General features: G+C 40.4%; 1 protein-coding gene across 1 annotated transcript in view; it reads left to right on the forward strand.

Annotated features, from left to right (window-relative positions):
• Positions 1–12,119, forward strand: part of LOC108587689 (stimulated by retinoic acid gene 6 protein-like) — a 49,072-nt gene that overhangs the window by 14,256 nt on the left and 22,697 nt on the right. The window contains exons 3-4 of the mRNA XM_035252671.3: positions 543–643; positions 4,195–4,325. Of these exons, the coding sequence (XP_035108562.2) occupies positions 543–643; positions 4,195–4,325 (232 nt within the window). The remainder of the gene's footprint in view (positions 1–542; positions 644–4,194; positions 4,326–12,119) is intronic.

The following is a 12,119-nucleotide window of genomic DNA, read 5'->3' on the forward strand; positions in this document are numbered from 1 at the left end:
CATGGGACCAAGCCACAAAACAATCAAGTGACTTTAGCCATAGCTTTCTCAGCAGAGTGATGGGGGTAGAAGCCAGGTCAGGGGATTCAGGAGCCAGTGAGAGGTAAAGGAATGGAGACACAAATGTAGAAAATTCTCAAGAAATTTCTGATAAAGGCAGGAGAGAGAGAGAGCATCAAGTTTGTGAGACATGACTGAATCCATAGGAAAGCGGCAGAGAAGGCTTTGCAACCTGGCAGTTAGTACTGCCTTTTGACAGATGAGGAAACCGAGGTACAGGAAAGTTAAATCTCCCTCTCAACCAGGATGTGAAAGAGACCAGATTTGAACCTACACCTTTTCAGGGCAAGAGAAGGGAACGCTTAGTACAGAACATTCTGATAGCTCAAGGGTGCATGCAGTCAGCCCTCTGACTCTGGAGTTTGAGGTGTCACTAACGTTCTGTGCACTCTGCTGACCGACACATTTGCTTTCAGGGAGGGCTTAGAGGCCACACTGAGGATGAACATGCCCACTAACTCTCTCATCTTCTCTTCTTACAGCTCTTCATCATTTTGATCTTGTCCTTCCTCCAAAGACGAGAGCATCGTAGACAGAGAGATGATACCTCTTACCTTCTGGGGAACCGCTTTGGAATCATCATGTGAGTTGAGTCAACCCCTGCAGCTTGGGGTACCTTGTGGTGGAGCCAATACCAATTATGAGGTCAGGTAGCTCTTAGGACTCTTCCTCCACCTCTACTTCCCTCTGCACAGCGCTGCCCCTCCGTGCCCCAACCCAACCAAAGCTCTTACAGTTTAGAATTGGTTTCCAAGCCATTGTGGCTCTCAGTACCCAGGGCTGCTCAAATATGCTTAAAATGTCTCACGGAGACCCAGCTCACTATAGAAAAGATCTTCCCACACTTGAGACTACAGCTGCCTCAGGAGGCAGGAGGGAGAGAGCTCCGTGACTGGAGACAGCAAAGCTTCCTGTTAGGATGGCACCATGGGTCATCCACGAGAGCTTTTAGAGCTTTTCTAGCTCTGCCACTTTGAGTCTCTGCAGCTTGTGTCACATTTTTGCTTGAGTTCTGATTGCTCCTATCTCTGTTTCATCACTTCTTACCATCTTCATCATCATGCAGTTAACATTATTGCATACTATCTGTAACCCAAGCACTGAACCATTTGCTTTGCCTACGTTATTTTGACGAATCCTCTTGACAATCTAGCATGGTAGAAGTTGTTATCCTTGTGCAATGGATGAGAAAACTCATGCTCAGAGAGGTTAAATGACCAGTCCACAGCAACATAGCTAACAAGTAACAAGAGCTTTAGCCCAGATCAGCTTTATATTCTCTCGAATCCCCCAGTGTTATAACCTCAACAGGCTCAAGCTATGGACCTGCTGAGGTCTCAGCCAAGGACTCTAGAGAAGAGAGAGAAACACAGATGTCAGAACTGAGGCAAGGGGGGACCTAAGCTGCAGGTGAGAGACGCATTCTGGATACCACTCACTGGGCCAGTCCGTACTTTTCAAGCTGCCAGGCCTGAGACCCATTGATTGAGTCACAGAAAAAAAACTGAAGCTGGTGGATAAAGACGTTCAGTTCTGTCCTGGGCGTTTAGCATGTAGGGGCTGGCACAGGACTTTATAAGAAGTAGGAGGTCCGTAGCAATTACATTCAACTGCTTTGAATTACATTGATAATGACACAATTGACTTGCTCCCTGGCTACTTTCCCACCTAAACCGCTGCTTATCTGATAATTTTGGCCCACCATCTTTTCCAAGCAATGACCCCTCACACGTGTGGCACTCTGCAGCTGATAAAGCAGTTCATCATTTGCTGTCCACAATGACTGTGATACGGATAGAGTAGGGGATTCTATCTCAGTTTTAAAGATGAGGAAACTGTCTCACACAGCTCTTAAGTACTACAGATGGAATCTTGATAAGAATTCAATTCAATTCAATAAAATGTATGTCCACAAACCTGCACTAAGTACCTACTCTTTCCAAGGTCCTGTGCTCGGTCCCCACCCAGAGGAGTTTATAGTTTACTAAACAAGCGGAGAGCTAAGGTTATAGGGAAGCAGAGATTCTAAGTCAGAGAGGAAATGATATGACAGAGCTAGACCCTATCTCAAAAGGGTCTCATGTGGTGGCGCCTACCTGTAGTTCCAGGTACTCAAGAGACTAAGGTGGGAGGATCACTTGAGCTCAGGAGGTTGAGGGTGCAGTGAGCCAAAATTACACCATTATACTCCAGCCTGGGTGACAGAGGTGTGCTGAACAGGGACATGAACTTAATGTTGAGGGGACACAGACAGGGCAGCCTCACTGGAGGTGGGTGATCAGGGAGGCTTCCTAGAAGGCGTGCTCCTGCTGAGCCTTAAAGGTGAAGATGAGTGAACCAATGAGACTTCTGCCTGCCATCCCTGGCTCTCCCTTCCCTCCTGAGTTTTCATTAAGACCCACTTTAAATGGCCCTTTTCATTCAAAGAGCCTTTTTTCTTCTCCCAAATGCAACTGCTTCCTCTGACCTATACAAGCTGTCTTGGTTAGAAGAAACAGGTATTCACACAAGCTTGTTTACATTAAAGGAAGAAAAAAAATTTTTTTTGAGAGAGTCTGGCACTGTCACCCAGTCTGGAGCATAATGATACAGTTTTGGCTCACTGCAGCCTCAACCTTCTGGGCTCAAGTGATCCTCCCAGCTTAGCCTCCCAAGTATCTGGGACTACAGGTGGGTGCCACCACACCTGGCTAATTTTTGTGTGTTTGTAGAAACATGGTTTCATCAAGTTGCCCAGGCTGGTCTCCAGCTCCTGGGTTCAAGCTGTTCACTTGCCTTGGCTTCCCAAAGTGCTAGCCACTGCATCTGGCAAGAAAGGATTTTTTTTTTTTTAAACAAATTTAGAGGTCTCACATAAACCTACAGAACAGGCCTCATGGAAACTGGATCTCTTGAGATGGGAATCTGTGGGAGATTGATTGTCTTCTCTCTCTCTCTGCTCCTCTGTGTCACTGGTGCCTCCTCAGCACCGTTCTGCCATTTTCCTCGCTGACTTAGAATCTCTGCTTCCCTATAGCCTTGGCTCTCCTCTGGCGTTGACTCTGATGCCAACTTCTTAGGACTTTCCAGACAAGGACTTTAACAGCTAACTCATTCCTGTCCTTAGGGTCACAGATTCAAAAGGTAACACCAGACATCTGATCAGCCCATCCAAAGACAGGCCCATAGTCCAGCCAGCCGCGGCTAGGAAGGCATGATTATTTAGGGGAGGCAAAAGTTTATCTCTACCTTCTTAGTTTTTTCAGCTGGGCCTGAGAATTGTAATGTAAGTTTTATGTGATCCAGGAGCCCTTATAAGGAAATGAAGACCCAAATACACAGTTAGAGTTGAATATGTACACATGGAATTGGACAAAGAATAGTTAAGTTGTAAAAAAGTAACTAAATTGTGCAGGGAGACTAGAAGACAAGAGTTATTTAAATAAGGTCTGTGCCAAATTCTCTTGGTCTCAACTTCCTGTCCCTGATGATAAGAATGTTATTTTCCTTCTGTAAAGGGAGAGCATTTTTTTACATAGAAATTTCATCTCCTGTTTTTAAGAAATAGCATGAAGGTCGGAGTGATCTTCTTGTACCTGCTGTTTTTTAAGTGTGTTTAACTGAGAACAGTCGATATGCCAGAGTGGCATATTTTAGGGTGGCCTATTACTTCTTCAAGCATAGACATAGCAAATGACACCTGTACCTAGACCCTCATCAGGGATATTGAAAGGACGAATTCTCATAGAATATGGCTGGAAGAGGGCAGGCTTCCCCTAATCTGTCTCGGACACATACTCCTTGTTTTGGTCCTTGAGTCATTCTGTCTGTGTCTCTTATAGATGAAACTTGTCCCATTTTGCCTTCATGGCTTCTGGTGTCCTTGCTTGTATCCCCTGCTAGTCCTGGAGCTCCTCCAGAGCAAGAGTTTTGTCCTCCTCACTTCAGTACCCTGAATCCATGCTTAGCCCTAGGTCTGGCACAGAGGGCCCTGTGAAATGTCAGTTGCAATGAGCAGCTATTCAATAATCCCTCCTCAGGGTGGGATCTATTCAATAATCCCTCCTCAGGGTGGGATCGCTACTTTGGTGATGATTTGTGGGAATGTTCTCAGAGCCACCTTCTGGCCTCACACACTGTTTCTGTTGTTTGCAGGCCTCTGGACTTTGTGGGCACTTTCAGTAACCGATGGTCCTATGGAATCGCCTTTGGGGCCACAGCTAATAAGGTCATGTTTTTGTTCTCAGAAGGCTACCAGCCCCTGCAGATCCCACAGTGGGCCCAAGGTACTAGAACTGCCTCATACCTGCTAGAAACTGCATCATGGGAATTCTTGCTCTCAGAGACCACGTGGCCTGTGCTCTCTGGGATCAGGGCATAAACTCATAAACGATCATGTTCTTGCCAGCCTGTCACTTGCCCAAGGTCAATGCCTAGCCCACAAATCTTCAAAGCTTCTTTGTGGGGATCTGCCCAGTTAGATTCAGAGGTCCTTTAGACATGATGTACCAAGTCTCACGAAGCAGGTTCTTCCTCACCTACTTGCCAAAAGCTCTCCTGTGTCATAGCCATGGCAGCCTACTTGATATTGATTAGCCCTATTCCTCCTCAAAGATCAATGCTTATGTTTTTGGCCATTAGTCTGAGGCCTCATCCTTTCCTGTGCCTCATGCTTCATCTGAAGGAGTAACTCTAAGCTATACGTTCACTTTTCCCTTATACAATCATTCTAAAACCTCTCTGATCAATATAGTTCCCTCTCATGGGCTCCAAGCCTAAATCAAATGCCTACTAACAGGTCATTAGTCTTTAAGAAGATGCAAATTAAAACCAAAATGATGTATCATTACACACCTCTTAGAAGTACACAATTTGAGAAGTTTTGCAAATGTTTACATTAATGAAACCATTACCATCAGGTTAAGGAATCCCAGAGATTTCCTTGTTCCCCTTTGTAATCTCCTCTTTCCTCCCCTCTTCTGTCACTGCCCTCATTTACAAGCAACAAGTAATCTACTAAGTTTGCATTTTCCAGAATTTTATATAAATGGAATCATGCAGAATGTACTTTTTTTGGAGTCTAGCTTCTTTCAGTCAGCATAGCTATTTTGAGATTCATACATATGTAACATGTGTTACTAGCTTATCCTTTTCCTTGCTGAGTAGTATTCCACTATATAGATCAACTACAGTTTGTTTATCCCTTCACCTCTTGAGTAATATCTGATTTATTTCTACTTTTGGCCATTGTAAATAAAACTGCTGTGAACGTTTGTGTACAAGTCTTTTCATGTACCCACGCTTCAATTTTCCTTGGGTAAATACCTATGAGTAGAATGGCTGGATTACACAGATCAGATAGTAGATCATACTTTTAAAGACACCGTCAAACTGCTTTTTAAAGTGATTGTACCACTTTAGATTATCCCCATCAGTATGAGAGTTCCAGTTTCTCCAACACTGGTACAGTCCATTTTTTAAATTTTGGTGGTTCTAAGAAGTGTGTTGTGGTTTCTTATGGTGGTTTTAATTTGGATTTTTATAATGACTAATGCTGTTGAGCATATTTTCATGTGCATATTTGCTATTCCTGTACCTGCTTTGATGAAACATCTATTCAAATCATTTGTCTATTGTCAAAAATTGGGATTTTTTGCTTGCTTTTTAGTGAGTTTTCAGAGTTTTAAAAATATATTTTGGTTTTAAGACCATTACTGTACACATGTATGAATTGCAAATATTTTCTCCTAATCTGTAGCTCAAATTTTCATCCTCCTAGCAAACTGTTTTGAGGAGCTGACATTAATTTTGATGAAATCCAATTGACTCTTCTTTTTTCTTTTATGGATCATGCTTATGGTGTCATATAAGAATCTTTTCCTAAAATAAGGTCATGTAGATTTTTCTCCTCTGTTTTTTTCCCCCAGAGTTTTATAGCCTCAAATTTTGCTTTGAGGCCTGCAATATATTTTGAGCTTTTTTTTTTTTTTTTTTTTTTGCATATAGTATATAGTAGGAGGTGTGGATTCTTTTATGCCTTTGGACTGCTGAATAAAAAGTATTCTAGCACTGTTTGCTGTAAAATCCCATCCTTTGTCCATTGACATGCCTTTGTACCTTTGTTGAAAAGCAATTGACCACATATGTGTGGGTCTATTCTAAGACCCTCTATTTTCTCCTATTTATCTATTTGTCTATCTTTGCACCAATTTCATACTGTCTTGATTATTTTAGATTTATGATAAATATTGAAATCAGGTGGTATTAGTCCTTCAGATTTGTTTTTTTCAAAGTTGTTTTTGCTATTCTAGGTTCTTTGCATTTCTACATGAATTTTAGAATAAATTTGTCAATATATACAAATAATGCTGAAATTGAGATCATCTCATTTGTACATTTTTAGATCCATTTTAGGAAAATGGTCATTTTAATGATAGTCTTCTGACCCATAAACACAATATATCTCTCCTTTTATTTAGAGTTTATTAATTTCTTTCAGCAATGTTTTGTGTTTTCAGTGAATAGACCTTTTGTCAGATTTATGTTTTATATTTTTTATTGTTTCTTACTAATAAATAGAAATACCATTGATTTTTGTATGTTGATTTTATATCCTGCAGACTTGCTAAACTCACTTATTAGTTCCAGTAGCTTTTTCTATAGATTGTATAGTATTTTCTACATACTACATCATATCATCTATGAATAAAGGCAGTAGTTTTATTTTTTCTTTTCCAATCTAGAGGTCTCTTATTTTATTGTTATTGTTTTTCCTAATTGCAGAGGGTAAAACTTCCAAATAATGCCCAGTACAAGTAATCAGACCAAGCATCCTTCTCTTGCTCTTCATATTAGGGGAAAATCTTGTTTTTTTAAAGCACTGATTTTGAAGAATTATATTATGATGTGTCTAATTTTCTTGATGTTTCTCATGCTTGGGGTTTGTTGATCTCTGCATTAAGATTTTCCTCAAATTTAGAAAAGTTTTGGGCATGGTGAGGTGGCTCACGCCTATAATCCCAGCACTTTGGGAGGCTGAGGCAGGAGGATTCTTGGGCCCAGGAGTTTAAGACCAGCCTGGGCAACATAGTAAGACCCCACCTCTACAAAAATAAAAATAAAATTAGCTGGGCATGGTGTCATAGGCCTGTATTCCCAGCTACTTGGAAAGCTAAGGCAGGAGGATCACCTGAGCCTGGGTGGTTGAAGCTACAGTGAACCATGACTGTGCCACGCATTCCAGCCTGGGCCACATAGCAAGACCCTGTCTGTCACAAAAAAAAAAAGGAAGGAAGAAAGGCCAGGCACAGTGGCTCAAGCTTGTAATCCCAGCACTTTGGGAGGCTGAGGTAGGTGGATCACTTGGGGTCAGGAGTTTGAGACCAGCCTGGCCAACATGGTGAAATGCCATCTCTACCAAAAATAGAAAAAATTAGCAAGCTGTGGTGGCATGTACCTGTAGTTCTAGCTTCTCGGAAGGCTGAAGAGGAGAATCACTTGAACCCAGTTGCAGTCAGCCCAGCCCATGCTACTGGTGACAAAGCAAGACTCTGTCTCAAAAAAAAAAAAAAAAAAATAAGGAAGGGAGGAAGGGAGGCTGGGACGGAGGGAGGGAGAGACGGAAAAAAGAGTAATTTTGGCCATTAATTCTTTTTTTTCTCTTTTTTTTATTGTCCTTTAAGTTCTGGGGTACATGTGCAGATCTTGCAGAATTGTTAAATATAGGTATACACGTGCCATGGTCATTTGCTGCCTCCATCCCTCTGTTACCTACGCTAGGTATTTCTCCTAATGTTATCCTTCCCCAACCTCCCCACCCCTTGTTATCCCTCCGCTAGTCTCCCATCCCCCAATAGACCCCAGTGTGTGATGTTCCCCTCCCTATGTCCATGTGTGCTCATTGTTCAACACTCACTTAAGAGTGAGAATATGTGGTGTTTGGTTTTCTGTTCTTGTGTCAGTTTGCTGAGAATGATGGTTTCTAGATTCATCCAGGTCCCTGCAAAGGACATGAACTCATCCTTTTTTATGGCTGCATAGTATTTCATGGTGTATATGTGCCACATTTTCTTTATCCAGTCTATCATTGATGGGCATTTCGGTTGGTTCAAAGTATTTGGTATTGTAAACAGTGCCACAATGAACATGCATGTGCATGTGTCTTTATAATAGAATGATTTATAATCCTTTGGGTATATACCCAGTAATGGGATTGCTGGGTCAAATGGTATTTCTGTTTCTAGATACTTGAGGAATCACCATACTGTCTTCCACAATGGTTGAACTAATTTACACTCCCACCAACAGTGTAAAAGTGTTCATATTTCTCCACATCCTCTCCAGCATTGGTTGTCTCCAGATTTTTTAATGATCGCCATTCCAACTGGCATGAGATGGTATCTCAATGTGGTTTGGATTTGCACTTCTCTAATGACCAGTGATGATGAATACTTTTTTCTATGTTTGTTGGCCACATAAATGTCTTCTTTTGAAAAGTGCCTGTTCATATCCTTCACCCACTTTTTGATGGGGTTTGTTTTTTTATTGTAAATTTGTTTTAGTTCTTTGTAGATTCTGGATATTAGCCCTTTGTCAGATGGGTAGCTTGCAAAAATTTTTTCCCATTCTGTTGGTTGCCGGTTCACTCTAATGATTGTTTCTTTGCTGTACAGAAACTCCTAAGTTTAATTAGATCCCATTTGTCTATTTTGGCTTTTCTTGCCATTGCTTTTGGTGTTTTAGTCATGAAGTCCTTGCCTATGCCTGTGTCCTGAATGGTATTGCCTAAGTTTTCTTCTAGGGTTTTTATGGTGTTAGGTCTTGTGTTTAAATTTTTAATCCATCTGGAGTTAATTTTGATATAAGGTATAAAGAATGGGTCCAGTTTCAGCTTTCTGCACATGGTCAGCCAGTCTTCCTAACACCATTTATTAAACAGGGAATCCTTTCATTGCTTGTTTTTGTCAGGTTTGTCAAAGACGAGATGGTTGTAGGTGTGTGGCATTACTTCCGAGGCCTCTGTTCTGTTCCATTGGTCTATATCTCTGTTTTGGTACCAGTATCATGCTGTTTTGATTACTGTAGACTTATAGTATAGTTTGAAGTCAGGTAATGTGATGCCTCCAGCTTTGTTCTTTTTGCTTAGGATTGTCGTGGCTATGCAGTCTCTTTTTTCGTTCCATATGAAGTTTAAGGTGGTTTTTTTCCAGTTCTGTGAAGAAAGTCAGTGGTAGCTTGATAGGTATAGCATTGAATCTATAAATTACTTTGGGCAGTATGGCCATTTTCACAATATTGATTCTCCCTAACCATGAGCATGGAATGGTTTCCATCTGTTAGTGTCCTCTTGCTTGAGCAGTGGTTTGTAGTTCTCCTTGAAGAGGTCCTTCATGTCCTTTGTTAGTTGTATTCCTAGTTATTTATTCTCTTTGTAGCAATTGTGAATGGGAGTTCACTCATGATTTGGCTCTCTGTTTTTCTGTTATTGGTGTATAGGAATGCTTGTGATTTTTGCACATTGATTTTATATCCTGAGACTTTACTGAAGTTGCTTATCATCTTAAGGAGATTTTGGGCTGAGACGATGGGGTCTTCTAAATATACAATCATGTCATCTGCAAATAGAGACAATTTGACTTCTTTTCCTAATTGAATATGCTTTATTTCTTTTTTCTTGCCTGACTGCTCTGGCTAGAACTTCCAATACTATGTTGAATAGGAGTGGTGAGAGAGGGCACCCTTGTCTAGTGCCAGATTTCAAAGGGAATGCTTCCAGTTTTTGCCCATTCAGTATGATTTGACTGTGGGTTTGTCATAGATAGCTTTTATTCTTTTGAGATATGTTCCATCAATACCTAGTTTATTGAGAGTTTTTAGCATAAATGGCTGTTGAATTTTATCAAAGGCCTTCTCTGCATCTATTGCGATAGTCATGTGGCTTTTGTCTTTGGTTCTGTTTATGTGATGGATTACGTTTATAGATTTGTGTATGTTGAACCAGTCTTGCATCCCTGGGATGAAGCCTACTTGATCGTGATGGATAATCTTTTTGATGTGCTGTTGCATTTGGTTTGCGAATATTTTATTCAAGATTTTTGCATCGATGTTCATCATGGATATTGGCCTGAATTTTTTTTTTTTTTTTTAGTTGTGTCTCTGCCAGGTTTTGGTGTCAGGATGATATTGGTCTCATAAAATGAATTAGGGAGTATTCCTTCTTTTTGAATTGTTTGGAATAGTTTCAAAAGGAGTGGTACCAGCTCCTCTTTGTACAGCTGGTAGAATTCGGCTATGAACCATCTAGACCTGGGCTTCTTGTGGTTGGTAGGCTATTAATTGCTGCCTCAACTTCAGACCTTGTTATTAGTCTATTCAGAGATTCAACTTCTTCCTGGTTTAGTCTTGGGAGGGTGCATGTGTCCAGGGATTTATCTATTTCTTCTAAATTTACTGGTTTATATGCATGGAGTTGTTTGTAGTAATCGCTGATGGTAGTTTGTATTTCTGTGGAATCAGTGGTGATATCCCCTTTATCATTTTTTATTGCATCTATTTGATTCTTCTCTCTTTTCTTTTTTATTAGTCTGGCTATTTTTATTGGTCTATCTATTTTGTTGATCTTTTCAAAACACCAGCTCCTTGATTTACTGATATTTGAAGGGCTTTTTGTGTCTCTGTCTCCTTCAGTTCTACTCTGATCTTAGTTATTTCTTGTCTTCTGCTAGCTTTTGAATTTGTTTGGTCTTACTCCTCTAGTTCTTTTAATTTTGATGATAGGGTGTTGATTTTCAATCTTTCCTCACTTCTCATGTGGGCATTTATTGCTGTAAATTTCCCTCTAGACACTGCTTTAAATGTGTCCCAGAGATTCTGGTATGTTGTGTCTTCATTCTCATTGGTTTTGAAGAACATTCTCTCTCTCTCTCTCTCTCTCTCTCTCTCTCTCTCTCTCTATCTCTCTCTCTCTCTCTCTCTCTCTCTGTGTGTGTGTGTGTGTGTTGATTATAACCATCCTAATAGGTGTGTAGTAGTATCTCATTGTTGTCTTGACTTGCATTTCCCTAATGACTAGTGATGTTGAGCATCTTTTTATGTGCTTATTGGTCATTTGTATATCTTGTTTGGGGACTTGTCTATTCAAGTCCCGGCCATCTTTTTACTGAGTTGTTTGTCTTTTTGATGTTGAGTTGTAGGACTTCTTTATATATTCTGTATATTACATCCTTATCTGATATATGATTTGCAAATGCTTTCTCTTATTCTGTAGGTTTTCTTTTCACTTTCTTAATAATGTCCTTTCATACATTAAAGTTTTAAATTTCGAGGAAGTCCAAATTTGCTTGTGCTTTTGATGTCATGAAGTTTTTCAGTCTGGCTGGTGAGAATAGGCACTATCCTGGACCTATGTGAGTTGTAGTCATGGTTACCTTTGGTCTTTTCAAGTGGTTCTGTCATACACAACTGTGCTGGTCAGCACTCAGCTGAAGAGTCAGAGGAACCCTTCGCAGATCTCTGTTTCCCAGAACTCTCTCTTTGTGCAGCTCCCTCCTCTCCAGTACTATCTCCTGTAAATTCTAGCTGTCTGTCTTCCCAGAGTCTCAGCTCTATCTCCTCAACTCAGGGAACCTGCAGGGCTCTGCCTGGGTTTCCCCTGCCTATACTGCTTTCTACATTAAGGTAGGGAAATTGTGAGGCTCACCTTGTTTGTTTACTGTCCTTCAGTGATTATTGTCCCCTACTGCCTGAAGCCGAGTGTCTTGAAACCAGTTGTTTTACACATTTTGTCTGATTTTCATTTGTTTCAGGGAGAAGTGTAAATATAGTGTGTTCTTTATTTTCAGATGCTCTTTGTATATTTAGGATATCAGTTTTCTGTTTGTTTTACTTTGGTCTTCATTTCTGAAATGATTTTTTCTTGTATTCCTAATTTTTTCCTGAGTTATCTAACATGTCATCAAATCTTTCTTTTTTTTATAACTTCATTTTTTAGTTTTTCAAATTCTGATTTATAGATTCTTTGTTCATAGATGCTATCATTTTCTTAATTTCTTTTAGCTTATATTGAAATATTAGATTTTTGT

This window comes from Callithrix jacchus, chromosome 1 (assembly GCF_049354715.1).
Source record: "Callithrix jacchus isolate 240 chromosome 1, calJac240_pri, whole genome shotgun sequence".
NCBI classification, from domain to species: domain Eukaryota; kingdom Metazoa; phylum Chordata; class Mammalia; order Primates; family Cebidae; genus Callithrix; species Callithrix jacchus.